Here is a 15,181-nt window from a genome sequence, read left to right as displayed (position 1 = left end):
CTGAAACGTGGCCAACTCCGGCTGGGAACACATCAGCTATTTACCAGTGAGTGGCAAAGCGATGCAGCGTTTTAGGACCGAGCGGGAAATAGAATCTGGTATTGAACTGGAACAGCAGCAGGACTTTTAAAATGTGAAATAAATTACCGGGGCCGATCGTTGGTCGGGACACTTGAGTTAGTGGCTGGTGGGCAGCGCTGTAAAGGGCAGGGACGTGGCCGGTGCTTTCGGCAAAGCGCCCTGGGATCCGTCCTGCCGGCGTGAACCCGCACACGGTGCCTTTCCACGCTGCTTTGGGGAGGGGGAGCCGCACAAAGGGCCGTGGCGTGGGGAGGGGGTGAAACAGCCGTGATGGAGAGGGAGGGAACCACGCGCGCGGGCCGCCCCGCCGGGGGGGCTGGTGCGCGAATCCCCGCGTGGGGCCGGTTATAAACCCCCCTCGGTGGGGTGGGTTTGTAAATACCCCCCCCCCCCGCGCGCCGTGGGCTCCCTCTGCACCCCCCGCGGCGGCTGCCGCAGCCCCCAGCCGCCCGGGCGGGCAGGGGGGGGCGGCAGCAGCCACTCGTTCCTCCCCCCGGCTCCCCCCTCCCGGGCCGGTGGCGGCGGCGGCGGCGGGGGGGCCGGGGAGGAGCCGGGCCGGGGGCGCCGGGGCCGGGAGGCGGCGGGCAGCCGCCCTTCCTCCGCGCCGCCGGCGGGACCCAAACTTTCGCACCGAACTTTTATTCCGTTTTTGTGGTGGTGGTGGTTGGTTGGGGATATTTTTTGTTGTTGGGTTGGGTTGGTTTTGGTTTTTTTTTTTTTTTTGCTTTCTCGGTGCCTTCTCCGCGGCGGGAGGAGGCGGGCGGCAGCGGGCGGGGTGGGGGGGGGGGGGGAGCGCTCCGCAAACCCGCCCCCCGAGCCTGCGTGTCCGGCGGAGCCGCGGGATGAGCCGGGGGCGGCGATGAGCGCGGCGGGGCCGGGGGCGGCGGCGGCGGCGGCGCCGCTCTCCCGCAAGCAGCGGCTGATGGCCGCGCTGGCGGCCGGCGAAGCGGCGGTGGCGGGCGGCCCCGGGGCTCCGCAACCCCCGGCGCCTCCGCTCTGCTGCTTCATCTGCGGCGGCGGCATCAGCCGCGGCAAAGAGCTAAAGCTTCAAGTGCGGCCCCCCCGCGACCACCGACCCTTCTTCCCCTTCCTCCAGCACCAGGAGCCGGCGCCCGGCGCCCGCGCCGTCTCGGCGGAGGGCTGCGCCTTGGTCTGCGCCGTCTGCCGCTGCTTCCTGGGCGAGCAGTGGGACTCCTTCGAGCGCAGCCGCACGCCGGTGGAGAAGCGCATGTACTGGCTCAAGCGGCCCCATCAGTGCGAGGCGGCGGCGGCGGCGGCGGCGGCGGGGGGAGCCGGGCTGCGGCGGGGGGCGACGGGCTGGGACCCCGCCGCGCCGCCGCGCCGCCCCGCCGGCCAGGAGGAGGAGGAGGAGGAGGAGGAGGAGGAAGAGGAGGAGGAGGAAGGGCCGGCAGCCGGCTCCGACCTCTCCGAGCTCTCCGACGCCGAGCCCCTCTCGGAGCCCGAGGGGGCGGGCGGCGCGGCGCGGACCCCCCCGGCGGCGGCGGGCAAGCGGGGGCCGCCCTGCTGCTCCTCGGAGGACAGCGAGATCAACATCACCAGCGAGGAGGAGGAGGAGGAGGAGGAGGAGGAGGAAGGCAGCGAGCGGCCCGCTTGGGCATCGGGCACCGCCTGCTACATCTGCGGCAGCCCCTTGTCACCCACCGCCCAGCACCGCGTCCACGTGCAGAAGCAGGAGAAGACCTCGCCGGCACCCTTCTTCCCCTTCCTCTGGCTGCACAGCCCCCCGCCGGGTGCCCAGCCCCTCTCGCCCGCCGGCAGCACCCTGGTGTGTCCCTGCTGCTTCGCCTCTCTCATGCAGCAGTGGCAAAGCTTCGAGTTGGCCAACGTGCCCGTGCTGCAGCGGCTCTACGTGGTGCCCCTCAACGCCGGGGCCATGCCCGCCAAGGGCCGGCGAGGGCTGAAGGAGGATGGGGCGGGCGCCCCGCCGGCACCCGAGGCTTGCTACCTCTGCGGGGAGGAGTGCGGCAAGGAGGCGAGGCCGGTGGCGGCCAAGATCACCAACGGCAATGCGAAGAGCACCATGCATTTCCCCTTCCTCAGCCTCCTGCCTTGCCCGCCCAGCGCCAAGGGGCTGAACAAGCACTGGGAGGTGAGCAGCTGCCGCAAGTGCTTCGGGGTCTTGCAGGACCTGTGGGCCATGTACAGGGCCTGCCACAACGAGGAGCTCATCACCTCGGTGCAGAGCTTCCTGGGGAGGTACCACCAGGTCTTCTCTGCCGGTGACCCCGGCGGCCTGGCCGGCCACCCCGCTGTCAAGCCCGGTCCCACCTCCGTCTGCTACATCTGCGGGGCCGAGCTGGGAGCCGGCAAAGAGTTCCAGCTCAACGTCAACCCGCCGGGGCGATTCGGAGAGAAGGAGCCCTTTTTCCCCTTCCTGACGGTCTACCCACCCGCCCCGCGGGCCAGACCGGCCGACTCAACCGGGCTGGTGGCCACCTGTGTCCTCTGCTACCATGACCTGCTGGGGCAGTGGCTGCAGCACGAGGGCAGGAACTCCCACCACCCCAGCAGCGCCTGGTCCCGGCAATACAAAGTGGAGACCTTCGTCTGCTTCTTCTGCCGGCAGGAGAAGAAGCGATGCCTTGGATTAAAAGCGGTTCAAGTGGCCAGGCTCCCCGTCTTCCTCTACACCCTCCGCGTGGCCAACAGCTTGCTGGTGGATGATGGGAAGCAGCTGACCATCGGCGCCTGTGCCGAGTGTGGTGCCGTGGTCCTGGCCGGCAAGAGCATGACTCCGCCGGAGCTGCTGGCGGCGGCACCCCCGGCTCTCCTCCCCAAGGTAAGGCGGTTGGCCCGGACCCCATCCCTCCCCTCCCGGCGTTTTCCACTTCTGGCATCGAGGAGGAGGTAGAGCGGTGACATAGATGGATGCTCTCCTTTTGGGTCTGGTCCCTGGGGGCGAACGCTAATGGATGGGGTGCCTTTAGCAATGAACTTTTGGAGCTGTCAAGCTGCAAAGGAACGGATAAAAATCCTTCCAAGAGGTGGGGAGAGCCAAGACCTGTCCTGTTGCAGAAGCGTGTATCTGTGTTACTGGCGCCTGCTTGCTCGCAGCCCTGCGTGAGGGAGGTGGGGGCCAGCACGGAGGAAACCCTGATCCCGTACCGCTCGCCGTCAAGGGTGATCAGAGGTGCCGGAGGGGAGGGAGGGCTGCCTGGCCTGCCCACCGCCGCAGCATCCTCGGGAAGCTCGAAGGAGCGCGTGGCCTCCGCCGCCGTAGGAAACTTCCCAAGTTATCTCCGGTTTTATAAGGTGCCTTAATCGAAGGGTTTCCCCTTGGAGAAACCCCAGCCCGTCGTGCAGCCGGGGAGCAGATGTGCAGGCTCGGGGCTGGGTGCCCCCCACCTGTGCTGCTCTGGTTATCCGGCAGCGAGGGACCCCCAGGCAGCATCCCCCCATGCCTCCAGCCCCCTGCGCCAAGCCCTGCAGCCCTGAAGGGTGTCGTGGGTGCCATCGCCCAGGTGCTGCCAGTTTCCACGGTTGCTCTTGTCTGCTCCTCCTGCCGGGGTTACGCAGGGTGCTTCGGGGGCATCACCTAGAAAGCAGCACGGCAGAGCAAAGGTTTACTAGTCGCAGGCTTGCCTTTCTTGTGGGATAGGGAAATAACTGCTTTTACCCCCAAATTTCCAGCTTGCAGGAGTGTGCTGCAGAGCTGCTGCTCTGTACCTGCAAACCAGGCCCCAGGCTGGACTCCGTAAAATGCCAGTATCCTAAATCCCCGAGTTTGTTTTCAAAGCCTTTCAGCTCTGTTCCTAGCCAGAACCCTGCGGCTCTCCGAAGTGCTGGCATTTTTTTTAGAAATATAAACCAGCCCTTCCAAGACAGCGCTCCTTTTCTCTCCGGTCACTCTTCCTTGGCTGGTTACAAATATAATTTTCCGTTCAGCCGTGCTGGTTCCCAGGCTGGGGGGACACTGCTTGGAAAGCCACCGGGCAGGAGCTGCACGCACTGGAGGGTCGGTGCGTGGTGCCGGTGCGGAGAGTGCCAGGATGGCATGGGAGGTTAGGTTGGCACCGGTGATGGGAATTCTCCAGAAGCCATTGCTTTCGGGCGGTTTCCCCCAGGCTTCATCGGCCCGAGCCAGACGGCCCCGACGTCATTGCAGGTCATTTGTGGATGCAGATGATTTATTTTCAGGCTCGCCCGCGTGGGAGTCTGCTTCCAGCAAACACGACTTGCGGTGTGCGGAGGGGTCTGAGATGGTGGAGACTTTCTGGATGTCGGAGCTGGTGCGGGGCTGCGTGGGTTGCGATGCCCATGTGGTCACGGCCACGCTGCCCGTCTGTCCGTCCCCTGGTCTGTTGGCATTTGTGGGGTGCCGGAGCCCTTGCTGACTGGTGGCCGTGGAGGGCTCGGGAGTCAGTCGAGCATCCCGCGGTGCTAACCTGGGGGGTGATGCTCCAGCAGAGCCCGGGTGGGCGCAGCTGATGAAGGGGACAGCATCCGCATGTCCCCAGCCGGTGTTTCATGCCTCTGCCCCATTAGCGTCCCCAGGCCATGTCATGGGGACGTTATGGACAGCAATTCTGTCGCAGCTCAGATGCCAGCGTTGGGTGCTCAGGGTTGCTTCCTGCAGGGTTCGTTAGCGTCCCCTCGGAGCCCGGGCACCAGTCCTCATCCTCGCTGGCCCCAGCCCCAAACTCCCACTTGGGCTCCTGCCTGCAGCCCCGTCTCCGACCGAGCGGCTCTGAAAAGCTTTTGTGTGGGGCTATGAAAGACGGAGGGGGAGGAGGAGGAGGAGGACGCAGAGGGTGTCCTGGGGAAGGGATGCTATTCAGTTCCTCCCTCTTGTTCCTGGGTTTGCTAATGAGCAAATTAAGGGGCTGCTACAACGGGCAGGGTGGCAGGAGGCAAGGCAGAGCTCTTCCATGGGGAGCTGCCTGGGGGGGGCACGGCCCGTTTCACTTTGCTGGGCTCTGCTGTGTCCTGGTTGTCACTCTGGCTGGCCAGAAGGTCCCTTCCGTCTCCTGATGCTTCCCATCAGGCTGAGACCTCACAGATGTGAAGGTTATTTAAAACACGGCTTAATGCTTGGGTAGGGTGCTTGGCTAATTTAACTGTACCCTCGTTCAGGCACGCTTGCTGCTGAAAGTCACCCCGGATGAGCCTTTCACTCTTGTCTGACACCCGGGTCCCTGTTCAAGTGGGACCAGGCAGGGAGGAATGAGCCCGAGGGGTTAAAACCATCTCCCCGTTCCTCCCTGCAGCTCTGCAACTTCATTTTTTGAATGCACATGCTTTTTCACACGCCGGGGATTGACAACCCCTGCACGCAGAGCTGGTGGTTTGCTACTGTCCTGCTTGCAGGTGGTTGACCTGGATGGCTCCAAGTTTGAGGCACTGGGTAAATGCACGAAATGCCACCAGACACCCCCATATCCCCCTCTCTTAGCAGGGCAGCAAGAGCAAGATGGGGCTCGGGTCCTCTCTATAACAGCTTGGAGGTGCTAACGAGGGAACCCCACATCTGAGGCTCATTGGGAGGGTGGAGGCTGTGGTATTTTGGGTGGAGTGGGGCTTCTGCAGTGGGGTGGGTGATGCTCCATGCAGGTGCCTGTGGGCCTGCCTGCTGCAGGAGGCTCTCCTGGAGGTAAGCTCTGCCTAGCAGGGTTTCTGTGGCAGCCCCTCTGCTTGTGTTGGCTTGTGTGGGATGGGTTTGGGTCCTCCCACCAAAGAAAAAATGGCAATGCTGAGCTTTGGTAAGGGTGCCCCAGCATGGGTGTCCTTTGGCTTGTCACCCTTGGTCCCCTCCAAGGTGTGCAGATGTGTGCGGAGAGAATGCATCTTCTTTCCAGCTGTGCCCCTTGCAAAGGGGGACCTGTGTAGGTCTATGCACCCATCGGTGCAGGGCTCCTGGCTTTGGGGTGGCTGCTGCCACCAGGTATGATGGCTCGTCCTCCTGATCCGGAGAAACTGCCTGTGCATCCCACCGTCGAGCCCGGCCGGGAGGAGCCGAGGGACAGGCAGCCGCTGCGAGCGGAGCAGGTGTTGAGGCCGATTGCTTTGAATAAGCCATAAAACGCCCAGGCTTGGCCGGTGTCCAGAGGTGATGCTGACCCGCGTCCCCGGCCGGCTGTACCTGCTGAAGAGGCCTCTGAAGCCGTCCCTCGAGCCCTCCTGCCCTCTCTAAAGGGGCAAAGTGCTGCATCGCTGGTGGTCCCAGGTCAAGGGCTGCTTGTGCTCGACCTGGCTGGGGTTTTCTGTGCCTGCTCCGATCCTTTTTCTCTGCCAGCACTGGAAAAAGCTTCCCCTGCCTTTCTGACTTTTCCCATCTTTGCCTGTCACCACCCTCGCTGCAGTTACGTACCTGTAAAAGTGAGCTCCATTGGTTTGGCTTTTTTCCCCTGCATGCAACTTTCTGCAGATACGTTCAGGTTTCGGGAAAGCTCTCGAATCCCACCATAACTCGAGCAAAGCTGTTCAAGTTTCCTTTGGGTGCTGCAAGGCACCGTGCAAAATCTGCAGCTGGTGCCATCCCACTCCTTGGGAGGACCCAGAACTTGCTGCTGCGTCTCCAACCCTGTCCTCAGGCTGGTTTCTGAGCGTCGCCCAGGGTTTTCGGTGTCCTGTTCCTGCTTTGTGGGGGTCGCTTGGATCTCATTGCGTGGGGCCGTGCCTGACAGGGCACAGTCAGACTCATGAGGCCGAGTCCGCTGCATTTATTGCTCGGCAGCGGTGGTGTTGGCTCACCTGGGGATTTGGCCCCTTTTTTCAGGTTACAAGCTCCAAAGGTCATGCTGCATTTCCAAAACGCTATGTTGAGCTTACAGCTGTTGGTGAGCATTTTCTTTTTGCCTTTTGGAAAAGGTTTTGGGCAAACATCAAAGAGCTCTTGTGTTCTCAATGAAACCTTGTCCCATTGATGCTGAGCAGCAGCAGAAACTCCTGGATGCCACGAAAGCAAACCCAGGAGGTGGAGGGTGACGCCTGACCTTCATGCATTGCACCGGGCCGTGTTCCCGGTGAGGGTACAGATATTCAGCTGTATCGCAGCATGAGAAATAAGAAGCCTGCGTAGGAAGGGTCCCAGGTCATGGCCGGGCAGGCAGGACCTCTGGCTTGTTTGCATCTTTTATTAATTTTGAAGCAAACCAAAAACCTTCTGGCGACTGGCGGTGTTTCGGGTGGTTGCACTTTCTCTGCCAAGCTGATGGCTCCTCTGCGCGTCCCCAGCCCGAGCTTCATGTGTGGGCTCCAGAAGGGTGGCATGGGCTGCGTCAGGCTTCTGCTGGTCCCTTAAATGTAGAGGAGGAGCAGAGCCGGTCTCACTCATCTCAATTTTTTGGCTTCCAGCTCGGCTTGGTTTTGGCGATTATATCTGTGCTTGTGCCAGTTTTTGCCATCATTAATTCTAGCAGCCACAGAGCAAAATCAGGCCGAGGTATTTTAAGCCAACTTTATTGGGATAAACCTGGTTTGTTTGCAGCATATGTCTATGTAAAGATGTTTTTAGCGAGGCTCGCGTTGCCTTTCAGCAAAGCAGCTTCCTCCGCAGCGCCTGCTGCGGCTAACACCGACCGGGTCTGGCATTTTCAGATGAGATCTCAATCCCGGCACGGAGGTGGCAATATAATCATGATATGACTTCATGTCTTGGGGCACGGCCTCCCGCAGGATCGTGTTCCCAGATGGCAAACAAAGCAACAACACGAGGAAAATGTGCCGCTTGCTTTTTCCTGCCGATGAGGTCAGGTCAGGGCGGGTTTGGTATGTACCCAGCCAGGCTGGAAACCCGCGCCCCTCTCTCCCTCCATCCCTCCTCATCCTCACCCGCCGCTTAGGTTGTTTCAGAGTCACCCCATGGGCTGGTGGTCACCCCATGGGCTGGTGGCTTGTCCCCCCGGGGTCTCCGGCCGGGGGTGCGTGTCCTTCAATCACAGCGGGGGGGAACGGCAAAGGGGCCTTTTGCTTTGGCCAGGCTGACCTTGCTGTACCAGCTGTCCAAAATACCAGGGCTCCCGCACTGCTGCCAGCCGCCGTGTCCTCCAGACCTTGTGCTGACTCCACAGCTCACCAGCTGGCTGCTATATATTTATTTTTTACCCGCTCCCCCCCGCCCCTTGCCTTCTCTCTGCCTTTCCCAAAAGCAGCAGCGGAGGACTGGCAGCTCGAGCGCTGTCTCTCTTCTGCAGGCACCTGCCAAAAACGCTGGCCTGAAATGTGTGCTGCCCAGGAAACCCTGCCTGCACCCCCCTGCAATACCCCCCGCAGCACCCATGGGGAGAGGGACCGGCCGCGCTCTGGTCCCCTGCAGTGAAAACGCTTTCGCAACCGCTGGAGCATCTTGCAGCAGCCTCCCTGTGCGCCTCGTGGGAAGCTGCGGCCAAGTCAGGAGATGGGGTAGAGGGATGGAGAGCTCTGGCTGTTGCGGGCGGACAGATGTTTTGTCCAGATACTTGGCCTATGTCAGCCATCTGCGAAGCACGGTCGCAGAGGGCAGCCCGGGATACTCTTCGGCTGCTTCCCAGCGAGGAGGAACCTCCCCGCAGTAGCAGAGCGGGTGCCTGGTTTTGCAACCATGTTGGTGATGGCAGGAGCCGGCTTTTCACTGTCCTCTGCGCCCCGGTGCACCAGCTAGGTCCTGTGCCAACGCCCTCGCTGCCGTCGTCCTCGGGGGCTGAGCTGGGGCCAAGGAGATGTCTCCATCTCCTGAGCAGGTTTTGGGGACCTGTGAGGTTTTGGGGAGCGCCTGGGCGCAGAGCACAGCTGGTTTGCCAGGAGCCTGTTTGCACCCTGATGGGTGCCCATGCTGTTTTTGGGTGGGGAGGGCTGTGTTTGCTCCCTGCCGGCACATGTTGCTCAGAGCGGGGTGCTCGTGAGGGTCCCTGGCTCCCGGGAAAGGGCCGTTGGCCAAACAGCTCCCGCTGGTCCCGTGCTGCTGGACAGCATCTGGCCAGATGTTGCCCTTCCTCCCTGCAGCAAAAGGGCTGTGCCGCACGCCGGTGTCCTGGGCTTGAAGGGATGGCATGGAAATGTCCCTCCGGTGTGTTGAAGGACACTGCCCTCCTTGGGGACTGCCAGGCTGGGGGCCTGGGGGGGATCTTGCAAGGGCAAAACCAGGAGGGTGGTGGGGCAGGAGGATCCCGGTGCGTGGGGAGCAGGGTGGGAGCTTGAGGAGGAACCACCGGAGCTCGGCCGGTGGTGGCAGGCTCCCAGCCATGCCGGGCTTTCCTCTGCCGTGAGCAGCTGGCAACGGGAGACCTTCCAGCAGCGCAATCCTCCTGGGCCCCGGCCCAGGGCTCTGACAGCTCCGGGTCCCCCCACCGCCAAGGTGGGTGCCAGCGGTGCCTCGAGCGTGTCTTGGCTCCTTGCAGAGCCAGCACCGTGTGTCGGCAGGTGCCAGCCGGTTTTTGGGCATGCAGTGGTGCTCCTTACTTGCACCCCTGTTTGCAAAAGGCGTCGCTCCCGGCCAGCAGAGCCCCGTTCCCCTCCTTGTGCTGCGGAGAGGATGCTGGAGCCCCGGTGCCAACCAGTTTGCTCCCGCTGCTGGGCGAGCAGCTGCTCCGGCGCGGTGCTGGCGGCCCCGCTGGCCTCTCCCCCTCCCCAGCCACCCCGGCGCACGCGAGCCTTGCTGCGGCATGGCTGGATAAACAGCCTTGTGCAGCTGGCCTGGCCTCGGCGTGACTTTTTCCCCTCCTGGATCTTCAGTAGCAGAGCAGGGAGGAAGGGGACGGCTGCGGGAGGGAGTTTTGGCTGGCCTGGGAGGAGGAGGAGGACATTACCTGGGTGCACTTTGCAGCCTGGCATGAATACGACACTGCTTCTCCCTCTTTATTTTCCTTATTTTCCTCCCCCCTTCCATGTTAGTGCAAGTGCTGCCGGGCTTTAGTAGCTCTCGGGAGACTGAAGTAATCTGTTTACCCATGGAGCTGGCATACTCGGAGCAGCAGCTGCCCCGGCTTTCCTTCTGTAACCTGCCGGCCCGCGGCGAGGTGCCTGTGCCGAGCGTGCCGCGACCCATGCCGGGGCAGGGCGAGCACCGTGGCTGCCCCAGGTTGCTTTGCATTGCACGCCGGTGGCACGTGGAAAATGGGGCTGGGGACGTCCGCGCCATCGTGCCGCAGGTGTAGGAGCTCCCACCAGCCGGAGAGCTGTCGAGATGCTGCGTTTTGGTGCGGTGCTGGAGGGGCCATTCCCGGTTGCAGCGGGGACCTGCCGCAGGATTTACCGGGGGCTATTCAAGCCCTTGCACACAAGCTCAGGAAATCACCGTTTGGCCCGGTGCTGCCTCTTCCCGCTGGCTTCCGGCAGGGCCAGCCACGGCGTCGCCCGCCCTGGTAGCCGGGGAGAGCCCGGTGCTGCCGTGGCTGGCAGGGGTGAGCGGTGGGGTGCCGGGTCTTGGGGCTGGCTTCAGCTGGGGGTGCGTGGGGAGGGTCCTGGCACCACCCATGAGGGATGCGGAGGGGGGCAGGCAGGCTTGCAGGGGCTGGTTTTCCCCCCATGCTCTCTCCCAGCTCCTCCCAGTGAATTTTTGACTTACAGTTTAGAGCTCAAACGAGGCTGAGACGCAGCGGGGATGCAAGGGAAGGTCATTAGGGGAGATGGGTGGTGGTGACCCTGCAGCCAGGAGCATCTCCCCTTCGCCACGGGGACAGGCAGCTGCCTGGTGTGGCCGGACAGCAGGAGCGCGGTGGTGGCTTCCAGCCGGGGACGATGCCGGGGCTGACTTAGCCCAGAGCCTGGTCTGTTCCCAGGGCTGCCTGCCCCTCTGTGACCCCCCTCGAGGCTGGCACCCAGCGTGTCCCCGGCATCTGCTGCTTTTGGGGCTGGGGACTTCCATCGTGGGGGCATCTTGCCCCTTCGAGCCCCAGCCGGGGCTGGGTGCCTGTCCCTGTGGGACCCCCATGGCACAGCCTGGGCTCCGCTGCAGCCCCATGCAGGGGGTGGTTTCCCCCGTTCACCCTCCAAAATGGTTTTGATCGTCCCCGCCGGCTTTGTCCCCCTTGGAAGGGGGGAGCGCATCAGCTGATGGCTACGGGGGGGCCACCGGCAGCCACCTCGGTCCCCAGGGAGCCAAACACGAGGACGCTGCAGTTGTTGGCAGGGACCTTGGAGCCGGGAACATTTTGGTGACAGCCAAGGCGTCAGCCTCTCGCTCGGTGGTTTGCAGCAGCGGGGCGGACAGACCCAGGGAGGGACGGACGGACAGACAGACAGCTGTGCAAGGCATCTCAGGGGCCATGTGCAGGGTGTGGGGTGAGCAGCAAATTGCCACCGTCACCTCCCATCTGCCTGCAGCATGTTTCTGGAAGCGGGCTGACTTCAGTCGGCTGTGAAGCTTTTCATCGAGTGATGATCAAGTGCTAGTGATTTCAGTTATTACCCTGGCCAGGAATAAATATATATATATATATATATATGTCTCCCGCCCTCCCTCCTTGTCTTCACTGCTAAAACAGCTGCATTTTCTTCTCTCCATCTCTTCTCCCCCCTCCTCGGAGCAGGCAGCATGAGTTATCCCGAAGTGAAAACACGGCGAAGACAAGGCCCTTCAGTTTTCCCGGGAGGTAACCGTGCCAAGGTCAACCCAGCGCGGGGACGGGGCCCTGGCTGCCGCTGCCGCCCCGGCTCTCGGGTCTGGGTGGCACCCCGGGGGGCTCGGCGTGCCCCAGCTGTCCCCGGTGCGGAGGGCTCCCCGGGGAGCGGGGGGAAGCCGCCTCTCCTGCCTGCAGACAGAGTCCAGATGCCCTGGCTGCGGCGTCTCTGGAGGGGGAGATGAATTCGCTCCTGCCGTCTTCTGTTTTCAGTCCAGAACATCTGCACAGTAACTGGGAAATCTGGGCTTTCTCCTGCTTCTCGGCCAGGTCCTGTCAGTCCTTTCCTCTTCCAAAAAGGGGTTTGGTGGTTGTGTGGGGGTGTTTTTTTTTTTTTTTTCCCCTTTCCCTCTGTTGCTTGTGCTGTGTAACCTGCTCCATGCCGTGTATCCTGTTGGGGCTGTGCCTGGATTTTATTCCGTGCAGCTGCTGCAAAGCAGGGGGGGCTTTTGGGGGACCCCCTGTCTCAGCCACCCCCCGAGCAGCCGGTTGGGGATGCGGACTCCCCCTGGAGCAGGTTTTCCCACGGGGCTGTCCCCAGGGTGGGTGGCTGGTGGCACAGGGATGCACTGGGGTTACACAAGCTGCTACATCACTTATTTATTCCAGCCGGTTTTCCCTTGCTGATCCCCCCCTCCTCCGTGCTCTCAGGCCTGATCCTGCATCCCCAGAGCCCGGGCACTGCTTGCAGGGTGCTTGGGGCTGTATAACCCCTTTGCTGCCTGTGGCTCCCTCCCAGGAGCGTGCACTGGGAAGCATGCAAGGCTGCGGCAGGGTGGGGGCCACCCTGGTCCCAAACCCCCCCCCCCCCCCGGCTCCCCATTATTTCCAGCAGTGAGCGGCTTGGCGAGCCTGGCCCCGGGCTGGCCAGGACAGCTCTCGGCTTGGCAGAGTCCCGCGCGGGTGAGGTTTCTTCTGCAGCCCTGCCGCTGGCTCGGGCTCCTGGCAGGGCTGTGCTTGGGTGCTGGGCACCCCGGGCACCTCCTCTTCCTCGCTGCTGCTTCCACAATACCGTGCCATGGGGACCCTCAGCAGCGCGTTACCCCGGTATTTGCAGCCCTTGAGGAGGAGCGAGTCCTGCTGCATCTCGCCTCCTTCCTCCCCTCCCCGTGCACGGGCAACCCTTGCTCTCAGCAACCTGACCTTCCTGCATGCAAGCTGCTGGGGTCTGGCAAGCCCTAACCTCGCTCCATCCTTTATTGTACCCCCTTCTCCTTCATGCACAATGTTTTCCTCCCTCTTTGCTCGCCCCTTTGTCCCTTTGCTGTGTTCCCCCTGCCTCGCTGCCCTATTTCTGGCTGTGCTGGCCCCATGCCCGGTGCCCTCTGCTCGGAGCGGAAGGAAGGGCTCCAGGCAAAGGAGGGCAAAGCCTGGGTGATGCCAGCAGAGGGTTGACCCCGGCTTGAAGAAAGGACCAACTTATCAGAGGGCGTTTGGGGCCATGGGTATGGTGGGTGCCGTCTCCCTCACGGGTCCCCACGTGCGGAGCTGGTGGCTGGGTTGCAGCCAGGGCAGCCCAGGGTGAGCTGGGGTCTTGCAGCACCCAAAGAGACAGTGGAGGAGGGTGATGCCACCCCTCTTTTGGCACTTTGGGGACCTTGTGCCTAAATATGCAAGTGGTGCTGCTTCCCCTTGGGTTTCCTGCTCCTGGACGAGGGGGGGAACCCTCAGGACGGGGTGGTTTTGGGTGGGCTTGAGGGCCAGCATGCTGTCTGGATGAGATGGCTAGGCAGGGTGGCTGGGAGCTGGGCACCTCTAAGCACCCCTGGGCACCCCTGGACAGCTGGAGGTGACATGCGCCTGCTGTCCCCATCCTGGGGACAGCCGTGCGGCACTGGCTTCGCAGCTGCTATTTCTGGCTAGCCCACGGCCTCTGTGCCGTGGTCACCGGTGCCGGGACAGGCAGGGTCCTGCTGCTGGCAGCTGCTGTCCTTTTCCTTTGCATTCCCTCGGACGTGTGGGACGGATGGGGATGGGATGAGGAATCCCCCCACCCCAGCACGGGCAGCGATGGAGAAGCTCGAGACCTCTTGGGATCTCCTCCCCCCAGCCCTGTTTTCCTCCCGTTTAAACCCAGCATAGGTCTCTGTTTGGTGGGTGGCTGTAAAAATAGCACTTGGTTTGAGTTAGGAGGGTGGCGGGGAAGGGCTGGGAGGGGGCCGGGGTGCGGGGGGGAGGTCCGGTTTCTCCCTTTCCTGGAGGAATTAGGGAGGCCACATGCTGCCAGGAGTGTTTGGCTGGTAGAGGCAAGCGGAGGCTCCGAGGAGGCGAGCAGGCGTCCGCACAGATGGAAATTTGATCACCCACGGCTCAACAGATTGTTTGATTTATTTTAAAATCAAGCAGATGGCTGCAACAGGAGTTTGTTTAAGTTCAGCTCCGAGCTGGGCCAACGGCCAGGATACTCGGGGGTAGGCGTGCCAAAAAATGTTCAATGACTTTGGTCATCACCCACCTCTCCTCCTCCTCCTCCCCTCTCCCTCGCTCCAGCGCACACACCCCGGCTCCCCCTCTTATCGCATCCTCGCCTTCATCTCTTGGCTCTAGCATCTCGCTTTGTCTCTCCCGGGGCGGGAGCACACGCTTGCCCTCCACTTTTCCTCCCCGTCGACTTGCTCGGGAGGGTTTAACTCTTCCCCATCCATCCATCCCCTTGCCTTGGCCCTTTTGTACCGTGGGGGTGCAGGGAGGGCCCCCCCAATGGAGAGAGGGAGCAGCCCCTTCCCTGCGCTCCCTCCTCCTCTCCTTCTTCTCTGGGTACGACTTGGGGTGCAGTGCTGGGGGGAATGGAGGGGTGGGGGTCTCGGCTGGGTGCCCAGAGGGGATGTCCTGACCCACGTGGCCGTCCCTCCATGGTGGGGAGGGGGTGGATGGGTCCTGGTGTCCTCCCACCCTGCCCGGAATTGGTGGTGGCCTGAATGGAGACGGGGTCCCAGCAGCGTGTGATGCTGCCAGAGTGGGGGACGTTGAGTGCTTGGCCTGTGTCCCCCATCCTGGGGTGCGAGGGGTGACCTGGGGATGGAGAAGAGACCCCAGTGCAGTACGTGGTGGCTCTGGACGTGTTTCTGGCCTCGCCACTACATGGCCGGCAGGGACGGGGCTGGAGGAGCCGGTGGGAAGCAGCCTGGGATGTGCTAAGCTGTCATAAACGGGACGGGGGAGGCTGTGCTCAGGGCTTTAAATGGCTCCGTGCCACCAGGCTGGCCCTGCGCGGGGGGTCCGGCCACCCTGGGGCGACACAGTGTCCCCAGCACATGTGGCCGTGTCCCCTCACTCTGCCAAGGGGCATCTTGGATGCTCTCTGTCGCAGGGGCAAGGACCTCTCTGCATCTCCTGGGGCGAGCAAGTGGGATGGTCCCGGAGCACCGGGCATCCTGCTCCTTGGTGGCCTCAGAATGTCCCTTTGCCCTGTGCCAGCCCCGTCACCTCCCAGCACCGCGGCAGGTTCGGTGCGCAGCCGGTGCACCCTCTTGCTGCGGGTTTTCATGCCGGGCAATTGCCCATCACCCCGTTTCTAGGAGCAGGGCGGGCAGGCGGTGGGATGA

General features: G+C 62.8%; 1 protein-coding gene across 1 annotated transcript in view; it reads left to right on the top strand.

The window, feature by feature from the left end:
- Nucleotides 1–919: 919 nt before the first annotated feature.
- GSE1 (Gse1 coiled-coil protein) overlaps nucleotides 920–15,181 on the top strand; it is a 105,061-nt gene continuing 90,799 nt past the window's right edge. Inside the window, 1 exon segment of the mRNA XM_072872149.1 lies at nucleotides 920–2,881. Coding sequence (XP_072728250.1) covers nucleotides 941–2,881 — 1,941 coding nt within the window. The 5' untranslated portion in view covers nucleotides 920–940.

Source organism: Ciconia boyciana, chromosome 9, assembly GCF_034638445.1.
Source record: "Ciconia boyciana chromosome 9, ASM3463844v1, whole genome shotgun sequence".
In the NCBI taxonomy this organism is placed as follows: Eukaryota; Metazoa; Chordata; class Aves; order Ciconiiformes; family Ciconiidae; genus Ciconia; species Ciconia boyciana.
The sequence above is the reverse complement of the archived record's forward strand: the minus strand, read 5'-3'. Positions and strand labels throughout refer to the sequence as shown.